Below are 27,673 nucleotides of genomic sequence, written 5' to 3' on the forward strand. Positions count from 1 at the left end.
GTGTGCACATAGGCCAGAGATGTAAAACATACAGTCATTGAGGGCCAAATACATGCCAGTATTTAGGATGGAATGAGAAATGGAGAAATGTGTTCTATTTGATGAACCACAACTTTTCCTGATGCAGTCCCATCAATTTATTGAAGCTGTACCAAATATGCATGAAGACCTTGGCCCTTGAGGACTGGAGTTTGACATCTCTGGCGTAGGGTGACAGTTATTGTTTTTTTTTAAGTAAGGTGTTTGAATGCTACTGACAAAGCAAGCAAGGACTTTAAATGATATAATAGCTATGATTTGTAGTACTTCCGACTGGTTTTTAAGGTACAGCCAAGAAATGTTCACAAAGCCTGTGGAAGTCAAAGGATTCATTGTGAGAGTCATAAAGCACCAACAGCTAAAAGAGATAAAAATTTCTCCACCCCTGAAGCTCAATGTGGAAACTTTTAGTGTTACTGAAGTAATTCAAAATAACAAAATATTAGAACATGTAGTATTTTAGATAATTTTGCTATTCCAGTAAACTTTATCTTTTTTTTAAATACTTTAGCCAAAGGTCAGTATTTTGTAACTTGTGTTTTAATTTTTTGTTTTTAATATAAAACAAACTACAGATATATATTTAGAGAAGCAGACTAAAAGGATATATGTAAAAACTACCGCCAAACAAAACACCAAGCAAAAGTTCTTCTACTGATCTCCGACACAGAGTGGAAAGAAAATAAATAAGAAAACGTAAAATCAGCCAACATTTTAACTGAGAAACTCGTCTGATTATGATGTTACTATGACCTATTATTATTACTAATATTATTACTACTAATACTATTCAATTACTCACACAATTTTCATATCTGATTAAGCCGTTCCAGGGAAATTACCTTTGGTAACACGATCTGATCATGAAGCTTTGAACTGACTGGAGAATGGGAGCAGTTTCTCCAGCACAAAGCCCTCACCTGACCTCACCTATCCATTATTATTATTATTATTATTATTATTATTATTATTTAGTATTTATATAGCGCCGACATATTACGCAGCGCTGTACAGTGTATATATATATATTGTTTTGTCACTAACTGTCCCTCAAAGGAGCTCACAATCTAATCCCTACCATTGCCATATGTCTATATTATGTGGTGTAAGTACTGTAGTCTAGGGCCAATTTTTTTAGGGGGAGCCAATTAACTTATCTGTATGTTTTTGGAATGTGGGAGGAAACCGGAGTGCCCGGAGGAAACCCACACAGACACGGAGAGAACATACAAACTCTTTGCAGATAGTGCCCTGGCTGGGATTCGAACCAGGGACCCAGCGCTGCAAGGCGAGAGAGCTAACCATTACGCCACCGTGCTATCCATTCCCTCCCTCATGGTTTTACAAAGAAGCTAAGTTTCACTTTTTTTGTGAAACTTGGTTTATCACTAATAAATGACATATTGACACTTTATCATTTTACCAGACATAGTGGTAATGAATATATTTTAAAAATAATATCAAGAAGAACCATCAGTAAAGAAATATTTTCTACATACCTCCACACCAAGGTCGTGTTTTGGTAAAACACTGCCATAACCAGCATCGTCTGTATCAATAAGATGATCTGTGGGGACATTCTGGACTGGCTTTAGATAAGCAATTTCATTCTGCTTTGAGTCAAGAGTCACGCACACATCATAGGAGAATGGGAAGGGTAGACTTGTGTCACTGATCTCAGAGGGACATCCCAGGGTGAACTGAGGATACACATTTCTGTTATACGATCCTAAATTATCAGGACTTGTTTTTCTGCATTTATAGATGATGGTAACAATTACTGTGAATATGAACAAAAGAGAGATCATGGCTATAGCTATCACCAAGTAAAATGTTAAATGAGAGGAAGTATCTGGAGTTTTTGGTTGTCTTCTTATTTCTGGTACAACTTGTTGGAAGTTTTCAGCTACAACCAGATTTAATGCGACTGTAGCTGACAACGCTGGGACTCCATTGTCTTTTACCAATATCACAATTTTTTGCCTTAAGGATTCCAAGTCTGGAAGGTCCCGGCTTATCTTGATTTCCCCAGTTTGTTGGCCAACATTAAATAAAGATGGATCAGAACCTTGTAAAATGTGATAGGACAGCCAGGCATTGTGTCCAGAGTCAGCATCCACAGCAATCACTTTGGTCACCAGATAGCCTCTTTCAGCAGTTTGAGGTATAAATTCAAATGAAGCTGATCCTTCTATGTCTGGTGAAGGATAGAGAATCTTAGGAGCATTATCATTCTTATCTATGATGCATATCCTCAAGGTAACGTTATTACTCAAAGAAGGAAATCCATTGTCTTTAGCCATCACTTGAAATTGAAATTCCCGTAATTGTTCATAATCAAATGATCTCTGGGCATACAGAACCCCACTTATTGAATTTATGGAAACATAGGATGACACTGGTATATCTTCGATGTTACTACTTAGAATGCTGTAGGTAATCTTTCCATTTTCATCACGGTCAAGGTCTGAAGCTTGCACCTTATGTATTGAAGTGGCAGGTTGATTATTTTCTGCAATATAGACAATATATTTATCCTTTTCAAAAACTGGTGGATTGTCATTCACATCTGAAATTATCAATTGAATAGTTTTATTGCTAGAAAGAGGAAGTGAACCACTATCCACACACTGAATTGTAATATTATACAGGGAATTTCTCTCTCGATCCAAGTTTGCTGCAGTTACAAGTTTATAGTAGCTGCTTGATGATGGTATTAGTTGGAAAGGTAATGCACTTGATATATGACAGATTGCTTCACCATTTATTCCAGAGTCCAAATCAAGAATATTAATTAATGCTACCGCTGTACCAGGCGGCGAATCCTCTGAAATTACTGAAGACAAAGACGTAACTGTAATTTCTGGGATATTATCATTTACATCGATCACTTGTATTGATAATTTACAATGTGTGACATGCCCACCACCATCTTTAGCTTCCACAGTCATTTCATAAGTCTCTGCTACTTCATAGTCCAGATGTCCTACAACCTTCACCTCACCTTCTGAGGAATTAATATTAAATATTTGATGAGCGTTTTCAGGAATGTGATTAAATGAATAGGATATTAGAGCATTTGAACCTTCATCTGCATCAGTGGCATTTAAATGAATGACTAGAAAACCTATAGGCACATTCTCATTTAACCTTACATAATATGTGTCTTGAGCAAATATTGGAAAATTGTCATTAACATCTTCAACAGCAATGTTAAGAAGAGCAGTGCCAGACTTCTGAGGTTTCCCACCATCTGTAGCCATTAAAACTAACTCGTAAAAACTTTGCCTTTCTCTGTCTAAAGTTTTTTCGAGAATAATTTCTGGGTATCTTATTCCATCCTTAGTAATACGTTCCCCAAGGCTAAAGTATTCGGTAACAGTAAGTGAGTAGCTTTGCACAGAATTGGAACCTACATCTGGGTCCTTTGCATTGCCCAATGCAAACCGTGCCCCGGGTAAAGTAAGCTCGCTAATTCCTATTTCAAAATGTTTCTTAGAAAAGGTAGGTGGGTTATCATTTACATCCTGAATTTCAACAGTAACAGTGTAAAAACTAAGAGGACTTTCAATTACAGCTTCAATGTTTAAAAAGCAGTTTGGTTTAGCTCCACATAAGGTTTCTCTGTCGATTCTGTCTGACACAAATAAATCTCCATTTTCCATATTAAGACTAAAATACTGTTTCTTGGCTTTAGCAATGATCTGACACTTCCTTAATGTTAAGTCTTTAGCATCCAAACCAAGGTCTTTGGCCATGTTGCCCACTACAGATCCTTTCTTCATTTCTTCAGGTATTGAATATTGTAACTGACCAGAAATAACCTTGTAGAAAAATAAAATAAACCAAAATACTTGCCATGTTCTTGTTCTTTGTATGTGTTTGCATCTTCTTGTATCATTCATTTTTAGCAGGCACACCTATGTTGTTAGATCTGTCATACAAATTTATAAGACCCAAGCAGCTTTAGATAATATCCATACAAGTCCAAATTGGAGGATACACAAAGAAAATGTTGCAAGGTTTCCTTCTGACTGTGCTGTGAGACTCGAAAAATAATTTTAGCTTCCACAGCCAAATGAAGCAGAAGATTCTACAGTCTTACAGTGACACTATGTGTTCAATTTTAGGTATTACAGCTAAACACACTAGAGCTACTGTTACACAATAATAATATTGATATATATTGTGACTGTGTTATTAAAAGAGTTTTACATTTTTTTTATAAAATGTAAAAACCTAAAAATTTTCTTAAAAGGAATATTTTGGCAACAAACAAGAATTACTTTTAATAATGATAAAAAAGTATTCACTAGACTAGGCAAATAATAATTTATCTTATTTACCCAATCAATTATTTAGAAATGTTATAGTTTTGTTTGAAATACAAGAGAACATTTAAAAAATAATATTTATTGGTGCAGTAGTAGACATTTTCTTCAAACATTTGATTAAAAGTAAAACATTCTTTCCTGAGCCAGTTTTTGGTAATTTCACTGAACACGGTAGTTTATATAATTAGTTTATCGCCTATGTAATCTTGTTTATTTAAAATTTCTGTTATAGATATAATTTGCTAATCTATACAAAAAATATTTTTCTATACATTTAATGCATGGAAAAATCCCATCTCTTCCCACTTCTGAGATCCACCTTTGTATAGGGAAACTAAGAAAATCAATCCAAACAAGACATAGTATGAAAAGTAACATATAACCAAGGGCATTGCCATACTACATACAACTAAACAGAAAAATTGGGGGTGTGGATGTTTGATTCAGTCTGCATTTAAAAAGGAAGTTCTCTCCATGCTGATTAATTAATTAATGTTATATTACATAGAAGGCATACCACTAATCCTGTTATGTTAGAAAATCTGGATTCCTGTTCATTGCAAATAAAATTTAAAAGACACTAACAGAGAACATGTAATTGGTATCTGTTTAAACATAAAACATACCTTAAAGTGAACCTCCAGACTAAAAATCTACTCAGCAGCACTGAAAAGGCTTGGTGTTTCTTTAACAGTTTCACAGCATCAGAATTTTGATTTTCTTACCCAAGGCTTATTTTTAGCTGCACAGAAGCTAAGCTCCGCCCCATCAAAGAAATCTGCCTGGAAATTTCCCCCCTAATGGGATTTCTGATGTTTTTGTTCTCGTTTTGCTGTTTTTCCGCAAATTTGTTTTTTTATTTATTTTGAATTTGAGATTTGAAGCCTAGCGTGTGCAGCTAGGAGAGGTGATCAGGACACAGGACAGTTCAAACTGTGTCTCATGCTCCTTGTCACCTCCTTTCAATGAAAAAGATGGCTGCCCCATGAAATCACAAACATTTGCCTGTTCTTTTAAAACAGGGTGGGTAAAAGATTATATTACCTATCTATTTTAATTAACATAACTAATGTAACTTAATGACAGTATGTTTATCTAGGCTGAAGGCCCTCTTTAACCTTCCTGGCCGTAACCCCGATCGCCGCCGCCCCGCGCCGATTCGCCGCTATCCGCGCCACCGTAGAGCCCCCCCTAGACCCCTGCGCTGCCTGGCCTATCAGCGCCAGGCAGCGCTAAGGAGTGGATCGGGGCTCCCTTAGAGGTCACGACATCCATGACGTCGGTGACGTCATCCCGCCGCGTCGCCATGGCGACGGGGGAAGCCCTCCAGGAAATCCCGTTTTTTGAACGGGATTTCCTGATCGCCTATCGCCGGAGGCGATCGGAGGGGCTGGGGGGATGCCGCTGAGCAGCGGCTATCATGTAGCGATCCCTAGGCTCGCTACATGATTTAAAAAGAAAAAAAGCAAAAAAACAGCAGCGCTGCCCCCTGGCGGTTTTTAATATACCACCAGAGAGGTTAAACATCACACTAAACATGGCCCCAGGAAATGGTACACTAACACATAAAAGAAATGCTAAAGCAATTCATAAAAGTGCAGTTAACAATTCATAGTTTTTTTTGTTTTGCCTTAACTAACATCTTGGACTGAATTATGGGTGGAGAGACCTTGAAGCAGGTGGTTTCGGTGCACAGCGCTCAGTGCCAAGCGCCAAAGCTAGTCGCTGATATAGTATTAATGTTATACTGCATGGTGCAGTAAGGGTATTTCGAGGTTCCGGACCCCAAATTACCACTTCCTCTGAATTGCTACAACTCGGAGGGGAAATAGTATTTAACGCCGTCTGGGATTTGAGTGGCAAATGACGGCTCACCCTGCGCCTAGCTCACCGACGGTGTACATTTTTGTACACAAGAAACATCACCTCACTCCCACCCACCTCAGCCTGAAAGCTTTTTTGGATAATATTTAAATAGTATATAAGGACATTAAAAAGGAAGTGTAACGACATGAAGTACAATGCAATAAATTATTTATGATACCCACTTTTACATTCATTTTCCTGGTTTCAGCATTGGAACCACTTCCTATATCTATATATTGCTGTATATTGTGTGTAGCCCTGCCCTGCCCTGCCAGTGATGTCAAGCCTAGGCTGATTAGCACCATTCTTCTCCCAGTGCACTCTGGGAGACCAGCTGTTTTTTTAAACAACTCAGAACACACCATACTCAACCATTCATCAGCAATGTACCTTGCATCACTAAAGTTGTCACTACCTGTGATACATTTCAGAATGTAAATTAGGGTGAATAAAGATTTTACAATGAACAAACATGGACTAAATTAAATAATAAGCAATTTTATTCATTATGTTATTTTCACTATTTTTACTGGTTGAACTCGATGGACGTATGTCTTTTTTCAATCAAAATAACTATGTAACTATGTAACTTCAGTTCCTCTATAAAATGCATAAAAAGAAAGCAGAGCTATTTTTCTGTAAATAAAAGCCGTGCTTCTGTATTCTCCTCTAGAGGCTTATGGAGAGGCTGAATGTAGATTCATTATCCAGCTGCATTGCTGCACTCTCTCCTACCATAATCAGCAACTGGATGTCTGTTTCATGTCAACTGATTTCTGAGATTCACTAAATTTACATTAGCAGATCAGATGAAAGCAACCAAGGAAGTGAGATGATTGTAACTCTACTCAGAAGAGAAGCATCTTAATGGGAACCCAATTGTGAGTGTCATAAGAAGGCTGCCATATTTCTTTTTTTTTTGAATAATATAAGTTGACTGGCTGTCCCCCTTATCCTCTCTTTGCCGCTAATACATTTAGCAATAGATCCTGAACAAGCATGCAGGTGAGGTGCTCTAATTGAAGTCTGACTGAATTAGCCACGTGCATGTTTCAGGGTTCTGACTCAGACACTACTGATGCCAGAAGATCAACAGGACTGCCAGGCAACTGGCATTGCCGAAACTTTCTTTTTTGGACTTAAAAAGTCCACACCTTTCATTATGAGGTACTACAGTTGCTGATTGGGATACTACTTTTCTCAGCTCTGAGTAGCTTACTACCTTTGCATAGTTTTGTACCCATGCATGTCAACGCATGTCAGACTGTCCCTGTATCAGCTGAATTGATCTTCTTGGCAATATTTGCACTTTATTTGGCTATTTTAAAGGACAGGGATAGAAGAGCTTATTTAATTAGTGGTGGTGCTTACATTTCAGCAATCCTTCTTATGAATTTTTATGAACTAGGTGATGGTAAAAAAATGGCTTTCCCCAAACAGGTAGCTTATTATAAAGTCAGATCAAATTTGCACCATCATTTAGGTTCTCCAGTGTACTGAAATCCAGCAGAACCATAGAAGTAGTGAGTAGTAACTTAAAAAGAAAGTTAGTACTAACATCCCCCCCAATACAAATTCAATTTAGCTTTAAATTACTTATAATTGTAAAAAAAAAAAAAAAAAACTTGCATTAGAGCCTTAAATATGCCATTAGATAACTTTAGCGCAACTTTACTTCAGAGATTAAACATTTGACATTGTAATTGCTGCTTTCGGCAGCAGCACAGCAGCCTTTACTGGTCAATATTAAATGTAATAAATTAATACTCACTGTATATTATTATACCTTACATCATCTATCAACATTTAACATGTGACATATGTAAATTAATCTTTTTGCTTATTTATGGTAACAAACATAATGTTCACAATTATTTTAATTGTGTATTTTTTTCATTTGAGACTCAAATATGTGCTGAAATGCATCAGAATAGTAAAAAAATCATACTGTCAACAATCAGTGCAATTTAGAATTTGTAGTAAAGCCACAGTTAGATTTTTTGTAGTGAACTTAAAGTTTAACCACTTAGCAACCTCTGCCACGCTTTTCTATGTCCTTGTTTACAAACACCTATAAACACATATAAATATTTGGTTCTGTTTTCTATTTTTAGAAAACTGAGTAAGTATAGCACCATTTTGTGGCCAAAAAGTAAAACTACTTCCAAATACACCATTATTCACTTACCATAGGAACATTAAACACATTTTCATTATTTTTGAACGTCCTTCACCCCTAACCCAAAATAAAATATTATCGCCATACTTTGTACTAGGGACACAAATTAACCATTGTAAAAACTGGGACAAATGGGCAAATAAAATGTGTCTGTTTTATCTAAAATAGCACATTTTATTTTTAAACTACAATGGCTGAAAGCTGAGAAATGGTGATTTTTTTCATTTTTTTCTTCTTCTTCCCTGTCAAATGCATATAAAATAATATAATTCTTAGCATAAAGTACTGCCCAGAGAAAGCCTAGTTTTTCCCGCAAAAAAATAATGTATAGATCATTTCAGTGTGATAATTAGTAATAAAGTTATTACCGAATGAATGGGAAAAGCTTTTGAAGGGGAAAAAACCTGTGGTAGAGAAGTGGTTAAAGTATATTTACTTTAAAGCCCACCTTAACAGCAATACCAAAAATATATCTTTGGTTTGAATCGTGAGAGCAGACTTAACAGTATGATTACCGTTTCAAATAATTTTTCTTTCTTTTAATCTATTTACCACAAAGCATTAGAATACGTATACATGGCTATTTCCCATTTTGTTTACTTTGCATCAGAAGGCTTCATATTAAAGCCATGGATATGCTATAGACCCCTTTTCACTTCATCCAAAACAAAATAATATTATTTTTCTATAAGTTGTAATGTTGATTTTGAAAAAAGAAACACAAATCTATACTGATTTGGTAATTCAAATTTGAATTCTCAAAAACGTCTTTTGAAACTGAAAGAGTAACCTACATTTAAAGTTAAAGGATAACTTTAACCTAGGATGGAATTTCATCCAGGAGCTTGAAATTCCCTTTCCCATGAGAAATCTTTACCTTTTGTTTAATATTTCGCCAAGGATATCTGTCCAGCTGATATGGAGGTTAAGCCCATGGCTACAGTATGATGTTTTAGCCAAGGCTATGCTAGTAACCTGGCTGCAAACCTCATTGCATTGTAGGAATGAAGTGCTGTTGCCAAGCAACCAGAACTTCCCTCTGAGCATAAAAAACCTTTCAGCCTATTAAATTGTGGGCATGTTTAGAGATAAGGGTCCTTTGTGGTGTTTAGTTTTTTCATGTTTGCCAGTACTTTAAATGTACCCGCGGTGACATGATGAGATAAACATGTGTACGTACTGCGCAAAACATATTAATAACCAGGCTGTTTTGATTTCCTTATTTTTCTGCCTGAAAGAGTTAATTTTCAGACATGCAAGTGACAGCTTATCTCTTATCAGTGCCTTGTTGGGAATATAGTAAAACTCACTGATAAGCAAATTACAGCCATAACATTTTTCCTGACAGAATACAACTTCTGGGGGCAGGTGTAAGATAGAAAAAGGTCAATAGTTCATGTATTTCAACTTTGGGACACTTAATAGACTGCTATTGAGCAAAGACAATAAAATATTCAATCTACTTAGGAAACGTTTAAATTCAAAATTCAACCATAGGATAACTAAGTCATTTTCAGCCTTAGGAGGATAAATACAATTGTTTATCTCATCAGTTTATTTTCACCTCGGGTTCACTTTAAGATGCTGACCTGAAGGCCCACAAAGGATCAAACAGCATAAATTAATTACATGGTGAGTATCAATCATTTTTTGATCTTTATTCTATTTTTAACTTCGGACTTTGTTATGTCAATATTTATTTTTCCCTACTTCTATCTTTTGGTATAGTTGCTCTTTAAGGTAATTGCATACCTTTTGTCAAAGATTCAATTAATATAATATTAATAATACCTGATGACTTGCACATTTCCTTAGCGAAAAATAACATTGAGATAAGCTTTTTAAGAGTTTTGATCAAATTAATTTTTAGTACTTTGATTATATTTAAGACTTGTAGCTACCACTACTGGGTTTTGTTTTGTTTTAGTTTTTTCTTTGCAAATAAATGAAAATGTTCAACAGTACTAATTAATAACTTAAATACTTTAAGTACTTGATGGTTTAAGCTTTGAATTGTTTACATTTTACATGCATTTGAATATGATTGCACTTATGTTAAGCATACTGATACATTTAAATTGCTGTTTAATTACATTATTTCAGCAAATGTTAGTTTGAAAATTTATATAGATACATCTGTAAAGGTTTAAGGTGACAAGCACAACCAAAGATAGTTAAATTCAGTTGGTTTAATGAATAGCAGTTTTTACAGACAAAATAATTGACTTCTAGGCCAATAAGCCCATGCAAAAAAACACCAAATATTATAATAATTTTACTTATTTGTCTAAGAAGTCAGCTAGCACAGAGACCATAGTTAAAAGAAACCTAAAGTGAGGTTTCCATGTTTATTTCCTTTTAAGCAATACTAGTTGCCTGGCTATCCTGCTTACCTCTTTAGCTGCAGTAGTGTCTGCATCACACACCTGAAACAAGCATGCAGCTAATCCTGTCAGACTTCAGTCAGAGCAACTGCTTGGTCAGGGTCTATGGCTAAAAGTGTTAAGGCAGAGGATTAGCTGGCCAGACAGGCAATATGCATTGTTTAAAAGGAAATAAATATGGCAACCTCTACATCCCTCTTGGTTTAGGTTCCCTTCTAAGGGCCCCTGAAGTGGGAGGGATGTGGAGGCTGCCATATTTATTTCCTTTTAAACAAAAGCAGTTGCCTGACTGATCACTTTTGCTGCAGAAGTGTCTGAATCCCTCACCTGAAACAAGCATTCAGCTAATCTAGTCAGAGTTTAGTCAGAGCACCTGAGCTGTTTACATGTTCACGGTCTATGGCTAACAGTATTAGAGGCAGATAATCAGCAGGACAGCCAAGCAATTTGCATTGCTTAAAAGGAATTAAATATGTCAGCGTTCATATTGCTCTCACGGCAGCAAAAGCAAAGCTATCAGAACTATTCATATCTTTTAAACAATATCTTAGAATTTACGGTAGTATTATTTACATCTGTGACTAAGATATGAATAGTTCTGATAGCTTTGCTTTTGCTGTCGTGAGAGCAAGAAGCAGTAGAATGTTATACAGTGTTAGTCATCAACAAATGCCTAAAGATGATAGTGGAGAAAAACACCAAGAAGCATGTCAATATGTAGCAGCATTTAGAGCCTGTTCCCACTACACGCAGATTGGATGCAGAATGGATGCAGAAAAACTGACTCCAATGAATGCCTATGGGAAAATCTGCATCAGAAAAATCGTGTTAAGTGGAAACAGGCCCATAGACATTCATTGGAGTCAGTTTTTCTGCATCCATTCTGCAACCAATCGGCAAGTAGTGGAAACAGGCCCTAAGTGTTTAGAGGTACTCCATGTAGAAAATTGAATCAAAAGTGACTGCAAAATTTCCATATGTTCTTTGATTGCTCATATTTCATATTTCTCTATATAGCAAATACATTTTTTCATAAGAAATAATTTACTCCTGCAGGGCAGCCTATTTTTATGGTTAAATGCAGATGCAGTTAAAAGTAATAAACTTTGTCTGTGATATGCAGCTATGAACAATTTTGTAGCAGGGTAATTTAGAGCGAATACCAAAAGCAGAAAAATCTAATTTGAATATATAAAGTTAAAGAGGAACTGCGGTGAAAATATTGTAATAAAAAAGTGCTTCATTTTTACAATAATTATGTATAAATGATTTAGTCACTGTTTGTCCATTGTAAAATGTTTCCTCTCCATGATTTACATTCTGACATTAATCTCATGGTGACATTGTTTTACTCCTGGCAGGTGATGTCAGTGAAAGGAGATGCTGCTTGCTTTTTTGGTAGTTGGAAACAGCTGTAAACAGCTGTTATTTCTCACAATGCAACAAGGCTGTGTGATGTCAAGACCTCAGTGCTGTGAGGCACTGACATAACATTGTTTCACCACAAGATCATCCATACAGAGCCCCCTGATGAATTGTTTAAAAAAAGGAATAGATTTCTCATGGGAAAGGGGATATCAGCTACTGATTGGGAAGAAGTTCAATTCTTGGTTATGGTATCTCTTTAAGTTTAATTTAAATATTTTATACATAAGACTTACCTACACTAAACCTATATATGTGCGGTTGTGTTTCACTTTAATTTCCTGAAAGTTTGTTTTTGTTATGAAGCACCATACTCTGAGATTGAGAATAAATTTGTAGAAAAAATGGGATTGCGTATAATGTTATTTTTAATAAAATATGAAAATACGCAAGTTGGACAAATTAATATATAATATGTTTAGAAAACAATACCTTATGCTACACTTGGACCGTTCATAATGTAAAAAAAAAATATTTCCAGAGGAAAATGCTCTTTTTCCAATCTAAAACATGGCTACTAATCAGGGCAACAAGTAATAAGCAAAGTGAAAAAGATATAAAAACATTTTTTATGACAGATTGCACATTGCGAGTCAGGCAAAAAGAGCGTCAAACATTTGTGCGCCACTGGACGCCACCATAAGCTGTAATTTGAATTACGGCTATAGTGGCATTTAGAGGATAGCAGCGATGACAAAACACGGAGCCTAAATAATAAAAAAAACAGTACAATTTGGTCCAGCAATGGCTGGCAGCTGATTTGTATCTTTCCTGAGTCCATGGCGTCCTGGAGGTGGTATAGTATTTAACGCCTAGGGACTTTTGCAAGAGCAGCATGAGTCATTTTTCGGCTTCACCCTGCACCCAAATTGCCCAGTGCCATTTTGGCATGTATGCTGCCCATTGTTATCTCACATAACAAAACTGCTACATGTATTATCCATGTAGCATTGTTATCTTCATTAGCAATGTGAAAACCTAAGCTGACAAAATTACAGAAAAAAACAAACAAATCTAATTCGTTGTTTTTTTTTTACCATGTTTTCTCCTAATTGATATTTTCACATCTCATCAATAAAATGCCTTTTATGCCACTAACAAGCAAGAAAATACTGAAAATAATTTTGACAGTACTTTTTACATACTTTTTGGTACTTTTTCAATTGCAGAGTGTTGAAAAGTAATTTTAAACAGAAGATGAAAAATGATCTCCTTTATCTCCGCAGGAGTAAGCTTAAGAAAAAAAAGTGAATTTGATAAGGGCCATTATCTTTTTATCTAACTGAAAAAATGCAGCTAAACTAGCTGTTGTGCTGATCCTCTTCCCCTAACCCCATCAGAGTCACTGACCTAGAACAGGTATACAGATCAGATGTATTATACTAATAACACCACTGGCTTCATGTTTGTTTTAAGCGTATCTCAGAAACCAGAAAAGATCCAAATTACAATATGGGATTTCACAAAAAGTAATAAATATGACAGAACCCATATCTCTTTCACATCAAGCTTCCTTCAGAGCAGTAGACTAAAAATTGTGGGTATGGCTACAATCATTCGCTTTGCTATCATTTCTTTTAAAAGAGAAGTATCATGATGAGTTGTCAATTGTACTGTATTCTTATTTTGTAAAAAGGTTATACAGGGATGTTTTGTAGGACTTATGCATTTAAACATTCTATCCTTGGGGCCCTTTTACACTTAATCTGCTGCGTGGCTCATGCGTTTGCATTAGTACGCCTTAGTACGAGTTGGTTAGTGCGCGTTTTTCCCCGAAGTGTAACAAACACCTATTTGATACATTCCCCGCATGCTGGCATGTGCAAAAAATAGTATGAGGATTGTAACAAATAGGTTTTCTCTTACATTTGGGGAAAAACATGTACTAAAACGTACTAATGCGGACTAACGCAAATGTATGCCAAACGCAGTGGATCAGGTGTAAAAGAAGCCTAAGACTTGTCATTTGAAATTAAATATACCTGTAAGACTTTAGGTAAATCCATAATACTCTGAAACTTAACTGAATGGCTTTGAATGGGCTTGTACAAGTCTATTCATGAATAAGCAAAATGAATTTCCACTCAGAAAACACAGCCAGAATAGTCTCAAACACTGTATGTTCCCTGTCTAGCAAGAAATGCTCTCACATTGTAGCCTTATCAGTTCCACCATCAGTACTGTAAGCTGTGCCAGGCAACTTATTTCCAAAATCGTGATTAAATACTTACTAACCAAAACAATGTATTCATAGTAAATTTATCAATAAAATAACTATATGACATGATCAGACAACTGGCAGTAAATATTTACTGTGGATAAAAAAAAACACATAATTTGATTGCGTTGTATTTAAGTCTATCAGCATTCAGCATCATGATATCAAAAGCATTATTTAACAAAGGGACAGACCATCCCAAATGATGTTTCAGGTACTAAATTATATTGCAGCACATGTGAAAAAAAAATCACCTAATTCTCTACAGTATAAATAAAAACACCATTTCCAGAGATCAATATGGTCCAAAAATGTTAATAGGAAGGGAAGGGCAAGGACAGTCATAGTGCCAGAAATGTTTATTTTTAGCAATGCTTTAATATGGGAGTGCATTTGGTTATATTTTAATGGTGTATTTAAAGATGAAGAAGTCTTACACTACAGAAAGAATACACTTTCCCAATTTGCATTATCATTTATTGGTGGAACAATGAGAATGGATGAATCTATGTGACGATAGAGATTAGATTTGGGTTTCTTTTTTCATGTCTAGAGGAGCTTTAAGATGACTTCAGGTCAAAACTATAATATCTTCCTTACAACACATTTAAAGTAGAAAAGTTGAAGTGAAAAATGTGTGAGTTAAGCCTATGATGGACTAAATTACCTTCTGCTAACACTCTGCATGCTGGTCGTTGCCTTCAGGGTCCCTCAGTTGAATACCCTGTAGCCATGCAAAAGCGATTCAGAACTGAGCATGCGCCAGCTCTGAATCATGCATGTGCAGTAAAAAGGAACAGGAAGTGCATGCCCAAGCACTTTCTTTCAGCGGGTATGCACAGTTTAGAAGTCGCACATGCCCTGTTCAGAATTGCTTGTTAACCATGTAGTGAACTTCTGGGTGGCTGCGGGGAGGAAAAGATCATGAAATAGGGAATATGATGGACCCAAAAGACAATGAGCTAATGGATGGTAAGTAGTGGGTAAATGGATGGTAAGTACTAGTGGGTACTTGAGCCCACCAACTTTTTAAATGAAAGTTTTGGCACACATCAGGTGTCCTTAACCCTCCTGGTGGTCTATTAAAATCTGCCAGGGGCAGCGCAGCAGTCTTTTTAAAAAAAAAAATTTAAATCATGTAGCGAGCCCAGGGCTCGCTACATGATAGCCGCTGTGCAGTGGCAGGATTTCCTAGAGGGCTTCCCCCGTCGCCATGGCGATGGGCGGGATGACGTCACCGACGTCATCGACGCCGTGACGTCATTGGGAGTCCCGATCCACCCCTCAGCGCTGCCTGGCACTGATTGGCCAGGCAGCGCACGGGGCTTGGGGGGGTGGCGCGGCGGATAGTGGCGAGCGAGCGCGGAGCGGCGGCGATCGGTGTGCTCACGCAGCTAGCAAAGTGCTAGAAAAATACACTGAGATGAATAATAACGCAGACATCAAGCTGGATGGGAACAGATCCAGAAACTCTAGCACAGCTTGTGGTGCCACTTTAATGGCGTCTAAAGCGATTTTTAAAATGAAAAACAGATACTCACCTAAGGTGAAGGAAGGCTCTTGGTCCTCTAGAAAACTTCCCGTTCTCCTGCCAGTCCCCATGTTCCTCTGCAGGCTCCCCCCATTAGCAGTCCATGACTTTTCATTCATTGACTACTCTCTTACGTGATGGGTAGGCTTCAGCAGTCTTCAGAAGTACTCAGTGTAGACAACACGCTGACCACACACCTCAACAGGTCTCTAGCTCCAGACCTGGAAGCCGGTGCCTGTCTCCTGCAGGTACACCACTCCTGCAACATTGCAATACTGGAACAAATTAGGGAGATGGTACACAAGAAGGCTTCTTCAAGTAAGCTGTATTGGCAACATACAGCAACAGAGCATGCAGGGCACACAACATTTTTCGGGCCACACCCTTCCTCAGGTGTCCACACCTGAGGAAGGGCGTGGCCCGAAATATATAGTGTGCCCTCCATGCTCTGTAACTATTGCCTCTGTAAATATGTTGCCAATACTGCTTACTTAAAGAAGCCTTCCTGTGTGCCATCTCCAATTTGTTACAGTATTCAGAAGTATTTAGACTTACAAAGATGGGCCACTACATACTGCGCAAGTGCCCTCTCTCACACATTTGCCCGTGCACAGTACAGAGCCGCCGGTCTTTGGGAGTCCGAGTACTTCCGAAGACTGCCAAAGTCTCCCGCAGCGGAAATTCAAATGGAGGAGCCTGCGGGAAACAAGGACAGCATGAGGAAAACAGGAAGGCTTTATAGGACCCAGAGCCTTCCCTCTCCTTAGGTGAATATCTGTTTTTATTTTTTCTAATCGCTTCCGAATTGCTTTACATGCTAAAAAGGACTAACCCCCTCCAGACTCTAACATGCGCTGGACTTCTCTTTTTTAAACATGTTGTTAATATATATCATGATTCAGAAACATTAATATGTGAACACTCTGCATTCTTTATAACACTAAAATAACAGCCATAGTAACTTACTTTACCGGACTTGATACAAAAGGAAGTCTCCTATGTGTTTACAGTGGAAAAGCTCAACACCCTTCAGTCCAAAGCGCAAAGGACTAAGTATTTTTTTTTAATCTGGAGAAACTATACCACTCGTCAATTTTACTCACAACAGATCAAGGTTCTAATGAGTGACTTTACGCTTTCCTCTTGGTATTGTTTGGAAGATATTGGGGGCTGTTTGGGTAGGCTTAAATGCACTTCCAAGGCCTGATGGAACTAAGACATTATTGCTAGCATACTCTTGGACCTTTGTTAGACTACAGTGAAACTCGTGGGGGGGACCAGGGAGGGGGGATATAACTGTTTATGCTGTTCTGTATTCATAGTGTGATTTGTTTTGCTGGTTTAAAATTATAAAAAACACTTAATTAAAATAAAATAACAGCAATAGATAAGATCAGAATATTTTAGAAATGATTAAAAATGAGTGCAAAAATAGAACAAAAAATAAATACAAAAAATAGGGTGTGAAGACAGTAATATGGACCAATTTAAATTATTACATAAATATGAAAAATTGGAACATAAAGGCTCATATGCAATTAACTTTTTCACCTGAGTTATCACCTACGAGATAACTTTCATCTTCTCTTTTAAACTAACATTTCAGCATTTTACAATTAAATAAAGTACCCAAAAGTTAGTGAAAAAGGGCTATCGACTTTATTTTGAGTATTTTCTTGCTTGGTGTTGGCTTAAAAGGCATTTTATGACAAGTTGTGAAAATATCACCAAGGAGAAAACTCAGGAGAAAAAGTAAATTGCATATGGGCCAAAGTATCTCGAAGACTCCTTATAAGATCTGTGCCACATAGGTGATCCTCAGGCTTTGTTAGACAGTTAGGAACCCCCATATGTAATTTTAGACATTGTAAAAAAAAATTACTAAGTAGAACCTGAACTTAGCCACCAATATATCTAATAGAGTGTGAATAATTCCCCAAATGAACTCTCTTGTATTAGAATAGCATGCTACCAATTGAGCTCCTTCATTATATAATACATTACAGATATTAAGCTAGTAGCTACGGACCATGATATTTTTCCACTGCTAATTATCTCATATTGGCAATCAAAAGTAATCAATACGGGTTATTTCCTACTCCAATAATAGTGCTAATACACCAATGAAAGAGTCCCCCATGTGACATAGGCTTAACAGTACCAATATGTTTTGTGTGTGTAGCATTTTTTCTACATACCTGTATGACACTGCCATTGGACAAACCATCTTTATTCACATGATTGACAGGAGCTGAATCCTCTGTGTCAATGAGATTGTCTGTAGGGACATTCTGAACTGGCTTCAGATAAGCAATTTCATTTTGTTTTGAGTCAAGAGTCACACACACATCGTATGAGAATGGAAAAGGTAAGCTTGCATCACTGATCTCAGATGGACATCCCAGGGTAAATTGTGGATACACATTTCTGTTATAGGGTCCCAGGTTTGTTGGATAGCTTGTTTTTCTGCATTTGAGAATAATTGTGACTAAAACTGTGAATATAAAGACAATAGAAATCAAAGCTATAGCTATCACAAGGTAGAAGGTTGCATTAGATGAACTTTCGGAAGTATTTGGATGTCGTTTTATCTCTGGTACAACTTGCTGAAAGCTCTCAGCCACGACCAAATTCAAAGTGACAGTAGATGAAAGGGATGGAAGTCCATTGTCCTTCACAAGGATCAAAATCTTTTGCCTTAAAGAGCTGATATCTGGAAGTTCTCGTCCTATCCTGATTTCTCCAGTTTGTTGGTCAATAGTAAATAATGATGGTTCAGGAACATTAAGTAAATGATACGAAAGCCAGGCATTGTGTCCAGAGTCAGCATCGACTGCAATCACTTTGGTTACTAAATATCCCTTTTCAGCAGAATGAGGTATAAATTCAAATAAAGCTGATCCTTCTGTGTCTGGTGAAGGGTAAAGAATCTTAGGAGCATTGTCATTTTTATCTACAATGCAAATTCTCACTGTAACATTACTGCTTAGTGGAAGAGATCCACTATCTTTGGCCATCACCTGGAACTGAAGCTCACGTAACTGTTCATAGTCAAATGATCTCTGAGCATAAAGAGCCCCTGTCACTGAGTTTATGGAAATATAGGACGATACCGGAATGTCTTCTATTTTACTGGGAAGAATGCAATAAGTGATTTTTCCATTCTCATCACGATCAAGATCTGTAGCATGGATCTTATGTATTGAAGTGCCTGGGTGGTTATTTTCTGCAATATAGACAACATAGTTCTCTTTTTCAAAAATAGGGGGATTGTCATTTACATCTGAGAGAATTAACTGAATTGATTTATTATTGGACAAAGGAGGAGAACCATTATCTATGCAATGAATGGTGATATTATACAAAGCATTGCTTTCTTGATCCATGATCGCTGCAGTAACCAATTTATAATAGCTACTTGATGATGGTATAAGCTGAAATGGTAATGCATTAGAAGTCTGGCATATGACTTCCCCATTCATCCCCGAATCTAAATCATGAACATTGATTAATGCTATGACCATACCAGGTGGTGAATCTTCTGGTATTGAAACCGATAGAGAAGTCACCGTGATTTCTGGAACATTATCATTCACATCAATCACTCGTACCGAAATCTTGCAATTTGCAATCTGACCACCACCATCTTTAGCTTCTACAGTCATTTCATAACTTTCTGTGACTTCATAATCCAAGCTGCCTATTATTCTCACATCCCCATTTAGTGCATCAATGGTAAATATTTTCTGAGCATTTTCAGGAATATGGCTAAATGAATAAGTAATTAATGCATTTGAACCTTCGTCTTCATCAGTTGCATTTAAATGGGCTACCACAAAGCCAATAGATACATTCTCAAGTACTCTTATGTTGTATGTCTCCTGTGTAAACACTGGGAAGTTATCATTGACATCCTGGACAGTGATTTTGACAACAGCAGTTCCAGATTTCTTAGGTTTTCCTCCATCAAAAGCAGTTAAAACAAGCTCATAGAAACTTTGTTTTTCCCTGTCTAGAGACTTTTCAAGTATAATTTCTGGATATGTAATTCCATCCTTGGTAACTCTTTCTCTAAGACTAAAGTATTCAACATTATTAAGTGTGTAGCTTTGTACTGCATTAGAACCTAGGTCAGGATCTTGGGCAATGCCCAAAGAAAACTGAGTCCCTGGACTTGCTGATTCGCTGATGCCGATGTCAAAATTCTTCTTAGAAAAGGCAGGGGGATTGTCATTTACATCCTGAATTTCAACTGTAATTGTATAAAAATTTAAGGGATTTTCAATAACAGCCTCCACATGTATAAAGCAGGTCTGCTTATTCCCACACAATAACTCTCTGTCAATTCTCTCAGAAACAATTAAATCTCCGCTTTCAAGATTAACACCAAAATATTGCTTTTTAGCTTGAGAAACAATCTGGAATTTTCTTGCTGATAACCCTTTAGCATTTAGTCCAAGGTCCATAGCTAAATTCCCAACTACAGATCCTTTCTTTAATTCCTCAGGTATAGAGTATTGTAACTGAGCCAAGCTGAACCCAAAAATACATGAAAAAAAGATAAATACTTGCCACACAGAAACCATATGTGTACTCCTGTTTCTTGGGCTAGTCATTGTAGAAGGAAGGTTAATCCTGTGTTTTTTTGATGTATCCACAAATGAAGATATAGGAGAGATCTTGATAATATTTATAGAAGAACTGAAATCACAGACAGCAAAGGGGAGGTTTTGCTTGGCTTCCTGGATAAGACTTCAGTGTGCATGCAGTTTATAGCATTTCACAGTCTAATAGTGACACCAAGAGTTTAAAGATAGGTACTGCTGCAAGACTGTTAAGTGAACAGAACTACTGGGATATTTACTAACATATGTCCATTTTGTATTGCATTGTTTGTTTGTTTTTGTTTGTTTGTTTTTTGTATATCATTTTTAAAATGTCTGCAGTAAAGAAACTGCAGAAAGAAATAACAGTTTTTGTGTAAAGTTGTTTGATTAAACCATAGTAAGTCATAATGTAATATGTTTACATATTAACTATATATTTATTTTTTTCAACTATCTTTTTTAAATAATCTCAGTTTTACAAAGAAATCGATCTTGCTGCCTTAAAAATGTCTTTGTAAATAAGAGAGGTTGTAGAAACTGTTATTAAGCAAGTATGCCAATCGCTTCAAGCAAGAATGCAATTCAGGTTTTTTTAAGGTTAGAGAATCTGAAAATAATATGGGCAGAGGATCAGACTGACAGACAAGTAAAAGAAAATATAAACAATGAATGTGTTTTTTCCTTAAATATATAAAGGCAATTCATTTAAGTTCACATATCAACACTGTCAATCAGATAATAAAAAAGCAATTGAACTGATCTGAAAAATGACAGAACATTTATTTTTAATCTAAGTTAGCTGTCGATGTAACCAAAAAAAGCTATATCCACATGTACAAATCGCCATTCTGTCTTACAATTGCTACAGCAGGATTCTAATTAGTATAATATCTGTAATTTTTACCAATATTTTGCTATGACCTAACCCTACTCTCACACAGAACCCTCTACTGATGCCTAGACTTAAGTCCCCCCTGGTGATGCCTAAACTTAACCCTTTCCTGGTGGTGTCTAACCTTAACCCCCATGGTGGTGTGTACCTCTTACCCCTCTGGTAGTGCCTAACCTTAACTCCCACCCGATCACTGATGCCTTGCCTTATCATGCTAACTGGAGTCTTGTTGAATAAGGCACCTGGTAATAAAATAGTGGGTAGCCCTATTTTATCTACTTTTCAACTGGACATGTCTTGTGCCTTTTTCAAGTATTCCAAGCCAAAAAAAAAAATGTAAGGTAGGCTGACGCATTCTTTTGAAAAGATTCTGTTAACTCTTGAGATAAAAGCTTTTTAAATTATACATTTTGGGGAGTTCTATAATTTTAATATGTCCCTTATGTTGTTCTAAAGAAACAATAATAATAAAAAGAGTACTGCTTACCATTGTCGGGGCTTTTGAATAAATAATATGTTGTCTGTGATGCATATATGGGCATTGTTAGAATCTGGTTAATAGTCCAAATAGGAAAGAAGCATAAAAGGGAACCAACCATTACTCTCAAAAGAACATTACATAATTGCCTTAAAAGAGGGTTTAAAGAGAACCCGAGGATGGGTTTGAAGAATATTATCTGCATACAGAGGATGGATCTGCCTATCCAGCCCAGCCTCTGTTGCTATCCCAAACCCCCCTAAAGTCCCCCTGCACTCTGCAATCCCTCATAAATCACAGCCATGCTGCTGACAAACAGCTTGTCAGAGCTGGCTGTGTTTATCTCTATAGTGTCAGTCTGCTGCTCTCCCCACCTCCTGCAGAACTCCGGTCCCCGCCTGCATCCCTTCCCTCCCTGCTGATTGGAGGGAAGGGACGGGGCAGGGACCGGAGCTATGCAGGAGGCGGGGGAGCAGCTGAGATTGACACCACAGATGTAAACACAGCCTCACAGCACGGCTGTGATTTATGAGGGATTGCAGAGTGCAGGGGGACCTTAGCGGGGTTTGGGATAGCAACAGAAGCTGGGCTGTATAGGCAAATCCAGCCTCTGTATGCAGATAACATTCTTTAAAGGGACTCCGAGCTCTGGCTAAAATAAAAATTTTCACTTACCAGGGGCTTTCTGCAGCCCAGTGCTGGTCGGGACGTCCCACGCCGGCCTCCCAGCTCTTCTCCCCACGGCTGTCCATATAGGGCTGTCCGGCGGCTCCCCGGGCGACACTGCCCGAGTGTCGGGGCTCCTTCTTCCGCAAACCTCATCAATGACGTTGCATGCCGGCCGCCTCGCGTCATCACGGCAGCCGGCGTGACAGTACCGTGCATGCGCGATTTAATCGTGCGGAAAAAATGTTGATAATGGCTAAAAAAATCACATAGGATGACCTCCCACCCCCATAACACACACGCACACGCGCGCGCGCACGCACACGCCAAATGACCATACCATCTGACCACAACTAGCCTGTCTACATAGATAAGAGGAGGAACTAATTGGAACACTTGGTGGGTGTTGTAATTGTCAAACATGAGAGGTTTCTACAGGCAACAGTTCCTGAAATCTTTCTGCACCATACATTTGCATTATAGTGGCCCCTTTAGGCACAAGCTTCAAGCCAGAGCATCCAGCATAGATGTTAGTATGCAAAGCAAATGAGGCAGATGATAAATGGAACAGTAGAAAGTCATACAAGACAGAGAGGTAGACAGAATCCGGAGACTGATGATGAAATCACAACCTAGAATAGTAATATCAATATTACACAGACCTACTCAAGTCCTACAAAGCATTGCTGACCACTGTGAGGCATAGATATTACAGCAAGTGTGTGTCACAGAGGTGTATTGTGTTGATGCATACGTATTTTATGCCAGTGGCACTGCTATCATGACACAATGCAAAGTTCCTGGCAATTGGAGACCATGGCTCACCCTGGATATGTGCTCACCAATTGTTTTTTTCTTTTCTTGGCATAAAATGTGCCACAAGAGCATGAAAACAAGTAAATGACCAGTTGTCAAAATATGACAGCCTTAGTTTCCCACCTCCAGGCAACAACACTGGATCTCCTGTTGGTAAATAGTGACACATCGAGCATCCACTGCAAGTGTACATTCCCACCAACCTACAGAGTTTATTTGGTTTTTCACCCTCAAAGCAGCTGTGGACAAGGATGTCCCACAACAACTGGCCTCTATGATAAGTGATGTTGGTCCTAGGAAACCAGGATTCCCACATCAGGATCATTCTATAAAAGGTATCAATAGTGACCTAGAATATTCCTGAGCTCATGACACTGAATACAAAACCAAGTAAGAACATGAATTTCACCATTCTCAGCTGGTCAAGAGTTTTTTTTAATCTTAATAAAGATTGTCTATCACTATTATATTGTTATATTATACTGTATGGGGGAGAATGGGGGCTACTAGACATCAGGGAACTAAATAGGGGAGGGAGACAACTAGAAACCAGGGAACTATATAGGGCATTGGAGGGGGCAATTAGACACCAGGGAACTTTATAAGGTGGCCAGTAGACATTGAGGTTGGCCCGTAGCTAAATCCCAGTGTTCAATTTCATCCGACTTTGAATTTGAGTTTGACACCCCTGCTCTAAAAGGATCCCCCATCAGAACAGTAACTCATGGCAAGGAGGTACTGTGTTTTGTGCAGCCAATTACCACCCCATGGCAACCACATTTAGACTGTTGCCAAAGTTGCAAAAATGTGCCATTCAATACACAAGCATACACAAGCATACAGTGTGTTTTTAAATGTCTTAGCTGTCTACACATGGAAATTAAGAGATAATTTTTAACAACATTAAATTACAAAAAGTTGTGAAAAATAAATATAAGTTTGTGATTAACTTACAATTTGAGTGTCATTTCACTTTCAGGGCCTTATTCAATTCACCTTTTCTCCTAAGTTTTTTTCCCCCAGGTTATATTTTCTCACCATATCAAGAAAATGCCCTTTAACTCAGCAGCAAGCAAAACAAATTCTCAAAGTAATTTTGGCAGTACATTTTCACCTACTGTTCGGTATATTTTTCAATTGCAGAGTGATTAAACAGTTATTTTAAACAGACAATTAAACATTTTCTCCTAAGTAAAAAATTGAATTTAATAAGGGCCTGAATGTCTCACACTATTGTCCGTGAAACATACTTTCAGGCATATTCACGCTGTTCTTCAAATGCAATTATTTTCTATTATATACTTAACCTCCCTGGCGTTATGTTTATTTCCAGATTTAGTGTCTAAAAGCCGTGTAATTTTTTCACAAGCTTTTAGACCCGAAAAGCAAGGAAAAAAACATACCACATACCACAGCTCCTGCATATAACTCTCTCAGGCACAGGATTACCTCTCTGAGCTGAGGATTTCTGTCCTAAGCCTAACTCAGGATTACCGCTAAATAGGTTAACTAAATATATCTTAATGTATGCTTCTGCAAGTTTTCACTAACAGGGCAGCCCTTTCAGGAGACATCTAGTCTTCAGGAGCTTCCTAAACAGTGTTTCAGATCACAACAAGTACAAAGGCCAAACAGAGTGTATGTGAATGTACCATAAATATTATCAGTCACACATTTCCACTGTCCTCCTGCTGGGCCCTCTGGTAACTGTTATCAATGGAATTAAAGATTTTCTACAATAAACTCATACTACAATAAAATAATTTTAGTTATCTTACCTGTAGAGCTACGGCAGAGTCACCAGTGTCAATGAGGTTTCCAGTGGGAACATTTTGAACTGGCTTCAAATATGCAATTTCATTCTGCTTTGAGTCAAGAGTCACACACACATCATATGAGAATGGGAAGGGTAAACTTGTGTCACTGATCTCTGATGGACACCCCAATGTGAACTGAGGATACACATTTCTGCCAAGAGTTCCAAGGGATGCTGGAGAATTCATTTTTTTACATTTGTACACAGCTGTAATTAGGACTGTAGCAATAAATAGAAAAGAAATCAGACCTATTGCTACTACAAGGTAAAATGTTGCATTTGATGAAGTATATTGGCTATTACTGGGGTGGCGTCTTATTTCTGGTAAAACTTCCTGAAAACTTTCAGCTACTACCAAGTTTAAAGAAACAGTAGAAGATAAAGAGGGGCTTCCGTTGTCTTTCACCAGGACTACAACTTTCTGTCTCAAGTTATCGGTTTCTTGAAGGTCTCGTCCTGTCCTGATTTCACCAGTTTGTTGGTCAATAACAAATAACGTTGGGTCAGGAACCTGTACAAAATAATAGGAAAGCCAAGCATTGTGCCCAGCATCTGCATCCACCGCAATCACTTTGGTCACTAGATAGCCCTTCTTGGCAGAATGAGGAATAAATTCAAACATTGCTGTTCCATCTGTGTCTGGTGATGGGTAGAGAAGCTTTGGAGCATTGTCATTCTTATCAGTAATACAAATCCTCACAGTCACATTACTGCTTAGAGGAGGAGAGCCACTGTCTTTTGCCATCACCTGAAAATGAAACTCTCTTAACTGTTCATAATCAAAGGACCTCTGGGCATAAAGTGCCCCTGTCATCGAATTTATGGAAATGTATGATGATACTGGGATGCTATCTACTTCAGTGTTTATTATGGAATAAAAGATCCTAGCATTATCACTGTTATCAAGATCTGATGCATGTACACTAAGTAATGGAGTTCCCGCTGAATTGTGCTCTTGAATAAAATAAATATAAGATGGTTTGTCAAAGACTGGCATGTTGTCATTGACATCAGAAACAGTTAAATACAGATTCTTCCTGGTTACCATCGAGTAAGGAATCCCTTCATCTTCAGCTATAATAGTAATGTTATAAGTAGAATTTATTTCTCTGTCCAGTAGACTCACAGTAACTAGTCTGTAGTAGTTATTGGATGATGGAAGTAACTTAAATACCAGGATTGAAGATATATGACAAGTTACCTCCCCATTTTTTCCAGAGTCCAAATCCTTGACATTAATCAATGCCACAAGTGTTCCTAATGGCACATCCTCAGAAACTGGTGTATAAAGTGATGTTAGTATTATTTCAGGTGCATTATCATTGACATCTACAATCTGTATGAATACAGTACATTGGGCCACTAAGCCACCACCATCTATTGCTTCAACAGCCATCTCATAACTTTGCATAGTTTCAAAGTCCAGTTGACCGATAGTTTTAACTACCCCAGTTTGAGAATCCATTGAAAAGACTTTACGTGCATCTTCTGCGATGTGGCTAAAGGAGTATGTGATTTCTGCATTGGAGCCTTCATCATTATCACTTGCATTTAGTTGAAGAACAAGAAAATTGACAGGAACATTTTCGTTCAGAACAACATTGTAACTTTTCTGACTGAATACAGGATAATTATCATTGATATCTTGAACAAAAATCTTAATTATTGCAGTCCCAGATTTCACAGGTTTTCCTCCATCAAATGCTGTTAACACAAATGTATATTTTTGCTGTGTTTCTCGATCGAGAGGTTGTTCTAAGACAAGTTCAGGAAATTCTATTCCAGAGTCAGTTTTTACTGCTAGAGTGAAATATGGATTTGGACTAAGAATATAACTTTGTAAAGAATTAGATCCAAGATCTGGATCACGCGCGTTTCCAAGTACAAACCGTGAACCCGGAGAGGCAGATTCGCTTATTCTTAGATAAAAAGTGTCCTTGAAAAAACTTGGCGGGTTATCATTTATATCCTGAATTTCAATTTTGACAGAATAAACATTTACTGGATTTTCAGCTAAAATCTCAAGATCCAGAAAACAGGCTTGTTCTGATTTACACATCTCCTCTCTGTCAATTCTGTCAGTAACATACAAATTGCCATTTTCTGTGCTGATATTGAAGTAGTCTCTATTAGCATTTGAAAGAATCCGTAACTTCCTCATTTTCAGTTCATTGGCATTTAATCCCAAATCCTCTGCAACATTCCCAACAATAGAATTCTGCTTCATCTCTTCTAGAATGGAATAGTAAAACTGATTGGAAGCAGTAACAGAAAGCAAACAACAACAGAAAAACTGTACTTGCCACTTCATCATTTTTGTAGGTTCGTATACTGATTTTGCTGCAGTTGGCTTCGCAGTAGGCTCCTCCGTGATCTGTTCTTAAAAGTGATATTAGAATGCTTCAAATCCTCATGCCAAAAT

At 37.5% G+C, this 27,673-nt stretch overlaps 3 protein-coding genes across 4 annotated transcripts in view; all 3 read right to left on the reverse strand.

The window, feature by feature from the left end:
• Positions 1–27,673, reverse strand: part of LOC137564200 (protocadherin gamma-C5-like) — a 669,033-nt gene that overhangs the window by 624,318 nt on the left and 17,042 nt on the right. The window contains exon 1 of one of the 2 annotated variants that reach the window (XM_068277745.1): positions 18,175–20,652. The exons of the other annotated variant lie outside the window; for it this stretch is intronic. Coding sequence (XP_068133846.1) covers positions 18,175–20,592 — 2,418 coding nt within the window. The 5' untranslated portion in view covers positions 20,593–20,652. Of the gene's footprint in view, positions 1–18,174; positions 20,653–27,673 lie in introns of those variants that run through there. 2 annotated transcript variants of the gene reach the window in all.
• On the reverse strand, positions 1,500–4,063 carry LOC137560783 (protocadherin gamma-B2-like). Its single transcript, XM_068271925.1, has one exon. The coding sequence runs from the start codon at positions 3,942–3,944 to the stop codon at positions 1,500–1,502; it is 2,445 nt and encodes an 814-aa protein (XP_068128026.1). The 5' UTR covers positions 3,945–4,063.
• Positions 25,205–27,657, reverse strand: LOC137560785 (protocadherin gamma-B4-like). Its single transcript, XM_068271926.1, has one exon. The coding sequence runs from the start codon at positions 27,563–27,565 to the stop codon at positions 25,205–25,207; it is 2,361 nt and encodes a 786-aa protein (XP_068128027.1). The 5' UTR covers positions 27,566–27,657.

This window comes from Hyperolius riggenbachi, chromosome 3 (assembly GCF_040937935.1).
Source record: "Hyperolius riggenbachi isolate aHypRig1 chromosome 3, aHypRig1.pri, whole genome shotgun sequence".
NCBI lineage: Eukaryota > Metazoa > Chordata > Amphibia > Anura > Hyperoliidae > Hyperolius > Hyperolius riggenbachi.

Excerpts from the sequence above, each read along its gene's own strand:
- LOC137560783 (XM_068271925.1), bottom strand. The coding sequence starts at position 3,944 with ATGAATGATACAAGAAGATGCAAACACATACAAAGAACAAGAACATGG.
- LOC137560785 (XM_068271926.1), bottom strand. The coding sequence starts at position 27,565 with ATGATGAAGTGGCAAGTACAGTTTTTCTGTTGTTGTTTGCTTTCTGTT.